The sequence below is a fragment of the Osmerus eperlanus genome, chromosome 9, assembly GCF_963692335.1.
Source record: "Osmerus eperlanus chromosome 9, fOsmEpe2.1, whole genome shotgun sequence".
In the NCBI taxonomy this organism is placed as follows: Eukaryota; Metazoa; Chordata; class Actinopteri; order Osmeriformes; family Osmeridae; genus Osmerus; species Osmerus eperlanus.
In genome coordinates, this window is record NC_085026.1 from 17275162 (window position 1) to 17286499 (window position 11338).

At 42.1% G+C, this 11338-nt stretch overlaps 3 protein-coding genes across 4 annotated transcripts; 2 read left to right on the plus strand and 1 right to left on the minus strand.

Moving 5' to 3' along the window:
• Positions 1 to 29: 29 nt before the first annotated feature.
• LOC134026969 (transmembrane emp24 domain-containing protein 10-like) lies at positions 30 to 2373 on the minus strand. Its single transcript, XM_062470059.1, has 5 exons — positions 2069 to 2373; positions 1650 to 1770; positions 1442 to 1515; positions 836 to 962; positions 30 to 519 (listed from the first exon to the last, which is right to left on the minus strand). The coding sequence occupies exons 1-5, from the start codon at positions 2243 to 2245 to the stop codon at positions 398 to 400; spliced, it is 621 nt and encodes a 206-aa protein (XP_062326043.1). The 5' UTR covers positions 2246 to 2373; the 3' UTR covers positions 30 to 397.
• A 1066-nt stretch (positions 2374 to 3439) lies between these two features.
• fosaa (v-fos FBJ murine osteosarcoma viral oncogene homolog Aa) lies at positions 3440 to 6354 on the plus strand. 2 transcript variants are annotated; one of them, XM_062470017.1, is made up of 4 exons: positions 3440 to 3671; positions 4337 to 4564; positions 4896 to 5003; positions 5097 to 6354. In XM_062470017.1, the coding sequence occupies exons 1-4, from the start codon at positions 3525 to 3527 to the stop codon at positions 5766 to 5768; spliced, it is 1155 nt and encodes a 384-aa protein (XP_062326001.1). In that variant the 5' UTR covers positions 3440 to 3524; the 3' UTR covers positions 5769 to 6354. The 2 variants fall into 2 exon arrangements, with proteins under 2 accessions (XP_062326001.1, XP_062326002.1); XM_062470018.1 differs by having other exon boundaries at positions 4468 to 4564.
• A 246-nt stretch (positions 6355 to 6600) lies between these two features.
• Positions 6601 to 10792, plus strand: jdp2a (Jun dimerization protein 2a). Its single transcript, XM_062470061.1, has 4 exons — positions 6601 to 6810; positions 9138 to 9355; positions 9671 to 9775; positions 9938 to 10792. The coding sequence occupies exons 1-4, from the start codon at positions 6723 to 6725 to the stop codon at positions 10121 to 10123; spliced, it is 597 nt and encodes a 198-aa protein (XP_062326045.1). The 5' UTR covers positions 6601 to 6722; the 3' UTR covers positions 10124 to 10792.
• The last annotated feature ends 546 nt before the right edge of the window (positions 10793 to 11338 follow it).

Consider the following 11338-nt stretch of genomic DNA (forward strand, 5'->3'; position numbering starts at 1 on the left):
TCTAAATAGCTACAGAAATGACAGTGGAGTGAAAAGTGGATTTTTTTTTAATTCAAAAACATGTCTTGTTCCTGATATCCAGGGGACATTTTTACAATGCATCGCTGAAATTGTACATTGCTGCTATTTGTAAATTGGAGACATTTAAATATGTATTGTTATTTAACCCAACATAAGATTTTATAAATGTTTATAAACTATTGAATTGACCTTAAGCAGTAGCCAAACAATATCCTAATTCGTAACAGTGTAATTTGTATTCGAAACCAGTCATAAAAAAATCTTGATGCAGGACACTACAATCCTCCAAACCTAAACGTTTTACAAACAGTACGGTTGACTTCCAATTCTTGTGAATGAATCCATCTTAGAACAAGCTTCATATACTGTCTGTCTTTTACTCAATAAGCTTCTTTGCCTTGAAGAATCGTCTCAGGTAGAAGACCTGCCACGTGGCCAGACCAATCAGGCAGCACATGGAGAAGATGCTGAAGTACAGCACGCGAGTGTTGGTGGATTCTGGAACAGTCGGAGGGGGAACATTTTTTTTTTAGCCATGAGTTTAACAGCGGTCCTCAATCAAAAGACAGAAACAAGTCCAAATCTGTTTGGAGGTAGGTGTTGCACCAGCAACCTGACACATACTGAAGGAACCCTATCATGCTGCTAGATCAGATAGAAATGATCATGATACGTACACACACACAGATAGTCAAACACATTAAGGCCGCCTGACTAATATACAGTTGATCCTCCATGTGCTGCCAATACAGCAGACTCTACATGTCCTCATGCTATCACTGATGCTGAGGGTTTAGTGATGGGCTTGACTCACCGTTCGTGTCCCTCATCTCTTCCTCGCGCTTCTTCATGTAAGCAAAGTCATTAACGATGGACTCCGACAGGTCTTCCAGACGTCTTAGCTCCACCTCCAGTGGCTTCAGCTTCTCAACCTTAGCCATCTGAGGCGACGATAAGAGCAGCGCACGTTAAGAAACGTTACCAACCAGGACACAACTCAGGTGCAGCTGCTGATCTATTACATTTACATTTTAGTCATTTAGCAGACGCTCTTATCCAGAGCGACTTACAGTAAGTACAGGGACATTCCCCCGAGGCAAGTAGGGTGAACTAACACTTGCCCAAGGACACAACGTAATTTTTCACGGCAGGGAATCGAACTGGCAACCTTCAGATTACTAGCCCGATTCCCTAACCGCTCAGCCACCTGATTCCTATTAACATAAATGTAAAAAATAACCTTTTGAATGTCCTGCGTCAGCGTCACTACTGTGGCATTTGACACGCAACTCCGTTTGACAAATATTAAGAAAGTGTACGCTATTTCTTAGATAAAACTGTAGGGATTGACCGTGCCATGCACCCTACAAAAGGCGCTTCACATGCAAATTATGACACGTTTACCGTGCAAATCACTTACCTCCTCATAGTTTTTAGCCTCCACACCATGTTTCATGTCGAGATTAACCTGCTGTTCTGGGGCTCTTCCTGTGCCTGTGTAACCGAGGATAAAAACACGACAAACATGTATTCAGTCCTGTCCTTTTCAGTCTCACCAAATATGATCCGATCCTAGGCTACTCCTGACAATTACAGACAATTATTATTTATATGTATTCAGTACTCACCCATGGGGGATTTGCTTTCAAAGCAAACTTCGAACATGTCATAGTCTTCCGTTGTAAAGGCAAACTTCCCTTTCAAAGCATCCTCCTTGGAATATAATGTGTGACCCGATGAATCCGTAATCTGTGCAAGACACAAAAGAAGCAGTGCATTTAAATGATTTACAAACTACAGAGAAATCCTTCTCCCGGAGAGGAATGTAATTTCTGACTAACAGCTGTGAGAGAATGAGGGCCAAAGAGAATCTTAAGATATCTTAGGCTATAGCCGAGCTGGAGAAAATGTAGATAGACAGATCGCCTATTTAATTTCGATTTATAAAAAGGTAGAACATGTTGCAAACCACTTTCTTGGTCAAAAATGAAGGGTACACCTAAGTAGCATCATGTCGAATTGAATAGGCTAACTTGCGACGTGTTACCTTCAGATTGGTTTTAGCATTCGGTTGTTCGCCAACTTCGTATTCGCCTGTGACGAGCACGTCTTTGTGAATCTCTTCCCGCAAACATTTTCGAAGATTTACTGGCAAATAGAACGTGATTGAAAAGGAAAAATCAATAAGGATGGATACAAAAAACAACACAAAAAATCTAGACATATCTGTCTTGTCACCAGAATATATGTATATGCTAAAGATGCGGCTGTCAAAAGCAGCTTGTCTGGTGGTGCTACTCTCTTCCGGGATAAGTCATGTGATTACGCCACGACCCTTTTTCTTCTAACCTCGTTTCTCTCACAACGAAAAAACTGTTTCTACAATCCGGCTGTTTGAGTTCCAGAGGAGATACATCCGGTGCGGAGCTTATCTCAGTTGGCCGATATGACCAAGGTTGGCGCAAGACAACAACTCTGCGTTGAAATTGTAGTCTCTGAAACATACATTTCGCCATAAAAAAATCCAACGGATACTAAACGCAGTGCAATGTGTAATATGGCTAGATATAGAGCTATACCTCAAATCGTATGCCTACATCTGGTTCAGAATTGGGGTCACATTATTCTATAACTCAAAAAGGGCCTCCACCCATTCGAATGAAATTGTTTACATTGTTTACAACATAATTCTTTCGATAAAGTAAGCTTTATCGAAAGAATTATGTTCGATGTTAGTAAGTACCAAAGAATATAGCTAGGTGAATGTGTTTCTTTGAATGTGCATTTTATTCTTTAGATTCATATAGGCTACATAAGCAACATTTCTTTAGAATCTTTATGTCATCCAGGAAAAGGAATCCTAGAACGTCATGGGTCCTTATATGGATTTCGTCCTTTTCTAAATAGGAACGTCATAAACATAAAACATAGTGTGTCCATTTAATGTACTTACAGTATAGACTCCATAGGCCTACATAACCTACATATAGCCTATGGTATACATACGTATACACATATGCATGCTGCCAAAACAATATGCCTCCTTGCAATGACAATATTCTACATCATCAGGCTATTGAAGTAACTGATATTTATTGTGGACAACATAGTCTTATCAAACACATTTAAAATCACCAAAATATGTTCTTCTGAGGGGAGCACAAATAATCTTTCGGATTTGTCATATATTTTTCATAGACTGCTTCATATCAAATAGGCGAATCATACTGTAGCCTACGGTTCAAGCTTTGGGGATTATTGGCAATTACTTGTAAGAATGGATTTAATTTAGCAGATGAGATGTTTATCGGAAATGTAGAGGATGTGCTTTTCATTGTTTAAGTGACTCCCCTCCTTAGATGGTACAGTCTTAGTTCATTCATAAAATACTGGCAGACTATAAAAGGAGGGGCTTGCTCACGAGTCTTACCAGTAACCAGGTATAAACCTGGAGTGGGTCGTCTTTCAATTTTTGAACGCATGAGACAAGATTTTGGCAAGACATGTTTCCCAACAATTTAAATTCCGACGCTGATTCAATGTCTCGCAGCAGCACAGAATCTCCTGTCGGGGAGAGCCCGACTCACTGTCTTAATAAGACGCAGGAAAACACGAGCTCGTCTGCTTCACCGCCAGAGAGCAGTGCAAAGGTATGAATAAATCAATGAAGTAACAAGTAACAGTCAACGATATTAATATCAACTATTATTGCACTTTCGTATGTATCAACTTTATATGTGCATTATAATGTGAATGAAACTGAAAACTGAAAATTTAAGAAGCATAGCCTTTGTTCGCTTCTTTTTCTCTCGAGGATGTTATCAATTGGGTGGGGGTAAACAATTCCATAAAATGATTGGTTAATTAAAATCCTAACGTCTCTCTCTGCCAAAGCAGAATCCAGCTGTTAGATAACCAATCAGCAGTATGAGAGAACAAACACTGTATTTTTAAATATTGTGCCCAAATTAAAGCGTGTGATGATTTTTCATTGAGAAAAATAAATCCATTGAGGAGACTCCACAGCATCTCTGCGTCAGTGTTGACGTCAGTAACAATGATAAAGTCAAATATTGATCCGGAGGAGACTATTTTAGGATGGCTGGAAATGTTTTAAGAAAATTGTATTCTGGATACACCAACAGCTTTATAAGTAGTATTATCAGTTTGTGATAGTCATTTATGTAATTATTTGGGAAATTATTATTCATAATGGCATTCTTTTTTATTTATTTTTTATGGCTGTGGCGCAAAATGATTTAGCTATTTTTTTCATAAGTGACGGCTCTGTAACTGATAACATGTCACTTTGCAGGAGCTCTGCCCAGACATGGACACATCAACCAGTCCGTTTGTTCCCACAGTCACTGCAATTTCCTCTACCCCAGATTTGCAGTGGATGGTCCAGCCGACCATAATAACATCTGTCTCCCCATCTCTGGGTAGCAAGCAAGCCAATGAAGCGCAGCGCTCTTACCAGGCAACACCCAAAGCAGGCTGTTGTAAGGGAAAAAACACTGGCAGAAAGGGAAAATCAGAGCAGGTGGGTTGAAGCTTATTTTGGGGGGATTAGCCTTATTCATGCTATGTTGGACATTAAATATAAGAGAAAGATTTGTGTTAACACAAAAAAAAAAAAAAGATTTTTTATGAGGAGCATGTTTTGCTAGATACTGTACTGGCTGTGTGCCTATACCTCGGGCAGTCCATTTATATTCAGGTCACACCGAGTCTGCAACAATGGTCTATTTTTAGACGCACTGCAGAGAATTATGTTTTTTACCATTCTTCGGAGGGTGAATTTAGTAAGGCAGATCCGGATTGGGAGATTATTCAGCGATGTAATAAGTGCCTCCTCTCTCTGAACCCAACAGCTCTCTCATGAGGAAGAAGAGAAGAAGAGAGTAAGGAGAGAGAGGAATAAAATGGCTGCAGCGAAGTGTCGCAACAGGAGGAGGGAGCTCACCGATACACTGCAAGCTGTAAGTTAGAAACTATCTGATCGTTTGAATCTGTGATCAGGAATCTTACATCGATTACATTTCCTGTGTGGTTAACTTTGGGTCTCACCACAGGAGACTGACAAGCTAGAAGAAGAAAAAGCCACGCTGCAGACAGAAATAGCCGATCTGCTGAAAGAGAAAGAGAGGCTTGAATTTGTCCTCGCCACACATAAACCAGTCTGTCAATTGGCAGAGGAGCTGGACTTGATTTTCCCAGAGGCCAGCGGTTCCTCTGATCTACCTCCCAGCCCGGAGGAGGACAAACTGCCCGAGGACAGTCTCCAGGAAGCCCCCTCGCTCCAGGAAATGGACATCCCTAACGATCCGGCCACAGCCATCTCTGGGAACTCCAACATCTTGTTGTGTGCCAGTGCTGAAGTGAACATCTGTGACCTGGAACCTTCTTTAGACATTAAGGAGGGGCTACTGGACAACCTGCTGCCTGGCCTGGGAGGGAGAACGCCCACAGAGACCGCTCGATCCGTCCCAGACATTGACTTGAGCAGCTCCCTGGGGGTTTCTGACTGGGAAACCCTGTACAAGTCCGTGTCCAGCGACCTGGAGCCTTTGAGCACCCCGGTTGTGACCTCCACGCCAACCTATAGCAGCTACCTGTCTGTGTTTACGTTTGCCTGTCCTGAGCTGGACTCCATAGCAGAAGGGTGTGACGGTTGTAAAAGTGGAGCCAGCAAAGGCGAATCTAATGTCGATATCCTCAACTCACCAACTCTCTTAGCCTTATAATGTAAAGAAAAATGATTAAAGATTACAGTTCCAATGGTGGCTGTTTGTCAGATATGATACTGGACGACGATGCAATAGTGTTATCATGTAAGCGCTTCAAGGAATCTATGGAATGTGCTATGGGACTTCAGGAGGAAGTGAAAACGTCCTCCAGGTTCTCTGATGTAGCGAAAGCATGGCTTTTGATTCAACACATGAAGATCAAGCATATTCTGAGGTAAACGCATGCAGAGAAATTCCAAATATTTTCAGATTTAATATATGTTTGGTCTGAAACTAGATCTATAATGTATTGTGGAATTGACTGTATGGTTTTGTGTTTTGATGGCAACAGTGTATTACTAACTATAAATGTTGTGTTAAAGCAAACATGCTTATCTATGTTAAGTACTTGCATACCTCAATGTCATCAAATGTGATTTGACCCATTGTTACAATGTTTAGAGTTTTCCATGAAAACATCCAGTGCTATATCTATCAAGATGTAATTTACGAGAATTTATTTTTTTACCTTAAATTTTTGACTCGTCGAATAAATAAAAAAGTTCAAGCATTGATTGCTTATTGATGAACCACATTAAATATTCATTCAATTAACCTACCCTGGCATTTGTTGTCGTTTTACATTTCAACAGCGATTTTCACAATACAGCATGTACCAGTAATTAAAGGTCAGAGTGTGTTTTGCACATCAGTGTTGATCGTTTTGTAAATGTTTCAGGCGGTTAATCTCTGCAGGGGTGACCATACTGAAATGCGCAGCAGCCTATGCGGAGCAAATGGGTCTGCAGTGGATGTTTTAGTTTCTAGGGGAGGAGCGGACAGGACTTCCCCACTTCTCTCTCCCCACTTTCTGACTGTACTTTTTTACATCCCTGCTTACGTCTAGTTGGCATAACTAATTTCCGCATTCCCAAATCCTCCCAGATAGGGATCACTATTTAAAACGGGCTGATGCAACGATTTCCACTTTTTAAAATCTACTCTCGACCATCACCTGATCAGAGGAAAGGACAGCTGTTGCACTTAGGATCAAAGTCAGGTTTGTAAATTACTTCTCTGGCGAGAAATACTGATTATGTAGGCGCGCCACGCATGGGCTGTGAACCGCCGTCAGCAGCCTGCGAGGTTCTCGGGCCAATATGCACAATCCTCTCTTTATCTACAACGACATTGTTGATCAAATGTGGTTTTAGAAGTCGAAATACAAATCTACATAAAGTGTACAAAATAGCGAAAAAGTTTGTGTGCATGCTTTCCTCGTTACAATAGTTCACACAATGTGAAAACTACTAGAATTTTGCTATAAATTTATACAAAACTTATTGCTTAAACGCGGTCATTAACATTTGGCTCATGACTATATTCTCTAAATATAGATATATACATATATATATTTATCTTACAACTTTGACTTTGTAGTCAAGATGATCTTATGGCAAGATGCAAAAGAAGTGTTACATAAGAAGCATGCCGTACTGTAGAATAACTTCCGCTTTGAAATTGACTCATGACTGAAAGTACCGCGTTATTAATCAAGGTTCTACATCATGACTTTGTTCTGATGTTATTGAAGACACCCGTGCCAAAAGATTTGATGGCCTCTTATCAGAACATGTTATCGAACTGACATGATCAAAGCACATTGATATTTAATGATTCTATGTGACAAAATGATGTATTCCTTTCACAACACTTGGTCTTTTTAGTTTGGTTAGTTAGTTAACACACAAAAATCATACAAAAATCATTGTCATCATACCAACGTTTTCACTTCTTTGTTTTAAAAGAAAGTCGTTTTTACTACAGTAAGAAGTTATGTGGTCTATTTAAATAGTGTTTTTTTCTCTCGATATTTGTAAAACATTGATTCAATTCACATAATGCACACTATTGGCACAGTTCTTTGGACAAGGTTCTCAATTTCTGTCAGATTTCAGAATCAGCACTTATTACACTTGAGAGTGTAGATACTAGTGTTGATATTCCTGGATCCAGTGGCCTAGAGGCTGCCAGCTTTCCTTAGCTGCCCTGTGTAACCCAAACAAAGGGAACCTTGTTGCTTTTTCACCTCATCATTCCCTCTGTCATTGCTGAACTCCGTACAGTCAGGGCCCACACAAGCAACCTCTCATTTAGGCAAGGATGGTTTACATCCAAGGCGAACACGCATAGTGAGTGATTCTGTGTAGAGTATTGTTCTCTCGAAACACAAAGTGACACATCCTGGTTCAGTAGTCTCCAATCATGTCTGTAGTTTGCCCTGTGAAGTAATTTGTGGTGCGTTGTGTAGCACACTCTGGTGCTGTAGGCGTCTGAGGGGAAATGGTCTGCAGTGTGCTTTGTTTGATATCCATGGTAGAGTTATGGTTTCTGTTGTACTTGGCAACCTCTTTCTCCACACACCAAGATTTTCTGTTTTGTTGGTTCACTGAAATTAGTCCTGGCATTGAATTGTGGCAAGAAAATGCCTGTTAGTACATCAAATATTGAAATAAGAGAGATGCTGCCATATTCCCTTAAAAAAATCTGATAGTGGACCTTATTTAGGGTAAAATCTTAGTTATTTGCCGGACTCCTGCGGAAAGATCTGTCTCTCTCCACTGTCACTGCCTCTCTCACTCCTTTCATCTAACCTGCAAGTATAGTTGTTCAAACTTACGCTCAAAACTAAAAAGACTGAAAGTTCGTACAATTCTGCCAGAGGAGTTGGTAAAAAAAAAAAAAAAAAGACAAAACCAACCATGTCGTCTGTGTGTGAAAGCAAAGAGGAGAGACTCTGGAGCGGGGCTCTTAGTGAAGGACCCGGCTCGGCCATATTCTCCTGTTCTCCTGCAGCCACATTCCTCTGCCCTGACATGGAGAGGCAGCTCATCCAGAGGAAAACATGGGCAACGGGTGTTTCTTGGCAAGAGCCAGCCACAGCTCTCCTTGGGATAAAGGGGAATGTGTCTGAGTCTACTTTTGTGCCGGGCTGTGTGCCTCCCTTTTGGCCTCCAGGAATAAGAAAAAAAGAAAGAAAAAAAAGAAAACGAGATCCTTGCCAAGACCTCTGTAAATGGGAGTATACATACAGTACAGTACATTCCAGAAAAAAAAGAGATGAAATAATAAAAAGGGCCTAATGGGAGACAGCCTCTGCCTTCTGCTCTTGTGGCAGGCCAGTGTTAGACGGAAGCCTGCCAGGACAACCAGGTGGACTCTGGGAAATGTCTCCTTCAAGCTCTTTAACAGACCCTAAGGAGACTACTCCACAATCAACATTCCAGCCCTTCCCTTTGTCGTGTGCCTTTATTGTGAAATCTCCGTTTCCTGGACAGTGACCTCCCGCACCCGCAAATATGATTTCCCCTTTTGTGTTTTTCTCAGCTGTGGTCTCAACTGGGTCTGACATGATGCCGGGACAGATCCCGGATCCGTCCGTCACCGCTGGCTCATTGCCCAGCTTGGGTCACCTGGCCGGGATCTCTGCCACCACGCTGACCGACCAGCTGAAGTTAGGGGACCTCCGGGAGCTAGGGGCTATGCTGTCCCCCCTCCACTTCCTGGGGAAGCTGGGGAAGAGGCCCATCACCATCAAAACAGAGGTGAGGGACTGGGATGGTTGGTGTTGTTATTCACCTGATGAAACGACACGTAACACTCCCGAGAGTGCCACTGTGTCTTTTTCATCCCTGACACAATCATTTAGAGTGCCCTGGCATGACGTTTGGACCAGTGTTCACAATCTTAACAAACAGCTCCTCCTTGTGGACAGAATGTTCTGTCTGGAAAACGTCCAAACGTCGCACCGTGTTGATTGCATGCTGTTTGTATCAATCTGTTGAAATGAGACCGCTGTATCTAAATCACCCCTGTAATCGCAGCGTATGACTCCAGACCTGTGTGTTTGCGTGATGTAGTGGGACGAGGAGGAGGACAGGAGGAAACGCAGGAGAGAGAAAAACAAAGTAGCCGCGGCTCGGTGTCGAAACAAGAAGAAGGAGAGGACAGAGTACCTACAAAGGGTGAGAACGTTCCGCAGCGTTCCACACAGTTCCCTCTCACGGTTCCCTCTCACGGGTCCTCGATGCTGGTCGTCATTTCTAGTTTGCTTCCAGAAACCCTTTCTAACACCCCCCCCCCCATCTCTCCCTCACTTCCTCTCTTCCTCACGTCCTCCACCTCAGGAATCAGAAAGACTAGAGATGATGAACTCTGACCTCAAAGCCCAGATCGAGGAGCTGAAGAATGAGAGGCAGCAGCTGATGGTCATGCTGAACCTCCACCGGCCGACATGCATCGTCCGCACTGACAGCGTCCAGACCCCAGACGGCGAGGCCAACCCTCTGCTGGAGCACCTGGACGCCAAGTGATGACGCCGAGTGATGTCTCTGGGCTCAGGGGAGAACGTCTCCACACCTCCAGTTTACAGTGACGCCCCAGCCAGCTAGCAGCACTTCATGCCTGGGTTTGGCCCAGAGGGAGCCTTTCCCAAGCACTCTTGCCTGGACAGAGGTTGACCCAATGAGATTGGACTTTGTGCTGGCAGGTTAAAACTATTACTTTTGGATTTGATGTCATCGTTGTTGTCATTATGGACCTCTTGACTCGTGCCACTATCAGTGTAGATGAGTGTAATAGTGATAGATATGTAATGCAGCTTGATGAATAAAGTGCCTCTCAGTTAGTGTTACAGATCTCTCAGGCCTTAAGACAGTCATGGCTGTGTTTAAGTGTATCTTTTGTTTTACCAATGTGTACTAAGATATCCATTATTTTCCCTTTTGTATTATGCCCCACTGGCCTACTGTTTGACCATTTCGTTTGTACTGTTTTGTTGTTATTTTGGCGCAGGCGTCATATATGCACATATAGACTGTTTACATTACTTGTTTTATTCCCTATTTTCCATTACATTGTTACTTCCAATCCAGTTTCTGATTTTTATACTTTGTATATTGTATCATATTGACATATAAGCTATAACAAAATGTGATGCGTTTGTATTTCTGCAAGACATAAATGCATAGTTTCTTTTCTAGTCGAGTTCTTCACTATTGCAAACGTACGTTGATGGGGTCCGCAGTAGCAGCGCCATCTAGCGGCCGGAAATGATCCACCAGGCATCTGGCATCCCAAACCGTAACCTTCCAAGCATGCATTTATTTTAAATATTAATCATATACTGAGGACTACTATATAAATCACAAGAATTAGTTGTGCACACGACGTTTTATTACAACGATAAACACTAAATTAGGTCTTATCAAACTGAACATCATTTCATAACCACATTTGGGAAGTTATAAGCAATTAACCAGACAGGTGAAGACAATTACACTAAACACAGGGAAACACCAGGGCAGGGACAAACAGAACCGAAACACTGGCAGTACAGCCGTGGCCGTGACAATGTGGCCTTTTCTACATCGCCGACTCCCTTGTAATATATAGGCTATTACGGAACAATTTTGTAACACAATGTTCATATAATTATATAGCCAAGTAGCAGAGGTTGATTCAACTTTTCAACTTTTCGCGAGTGTGTTTTCTTAATCATTGGTTCAACTTCCAATTGGGTGGAGGTA

Bases quoted from the DNA above. Each gene is read 5' to 3' on its own strand.
- fosaa (XM_062470017.1), top strand. From the start codon at position 3,525: ATGTTTCCCAACAATTTAAATTCCGACGCTGATTCAATGTCTCGCAGC. The intron at 3,672-4,336 runs GTATGAATAAAT...GTCACTTTGCAG, and splicing joins CGCCAGAGAGCAGTGCAAAG to GAGCTCTGCCCAGACATGGA. The intron at 5,004-5,096 runs GTAAGTTAGAAA...GTCTCACCACAG, and splicing joins TCACCGATACACTGCAAGCT to GAGACTGACAAGCTAGAAGA.
- jdp2a (XM_062470061.1), top strand. From the start codon at position 6,723: ATGCAACGATTTCCACTTTTTAAAATCTACTCTCGACCATCACCTGAT. The intron at 6,811-9,137 runs GTTTGTAAATTA...TGTTTTTCTCAG, and splicing joins GCACTTAGGATCAAAGTCAG to CTGTGGTCTCAACTGGGTCT. The intron at 9,356-9,670 runs GTGAGGGACTGG...TGCGTGATGTAG, and splicing joins CCATCACCATCAAAACAGAG to TGGGACGAGGAGGAGGACAG.
- LOC134026969 (XM_062470059.1), bottom strand. From the start codon at position 2,245: ATGTCTAGATTTTTTGTGTTGTTTTTTGTATCCATCCTTATTGATTTT. The intron at 1,771-2,068 runs GTAACACGTCGC...TGTCTTGCACAG, and splicing joins ATGCTAAAACCAATCTGAAG to ATTACGGATTCATCGGGTCA. The intron at 1,516-1,649 runs GTGAGTACTGAA...TCGGTTACACAG, and splicing joins TGAAAGCAAATCCCCCATGG to GCACAGGAAGAGCCCCAGAA.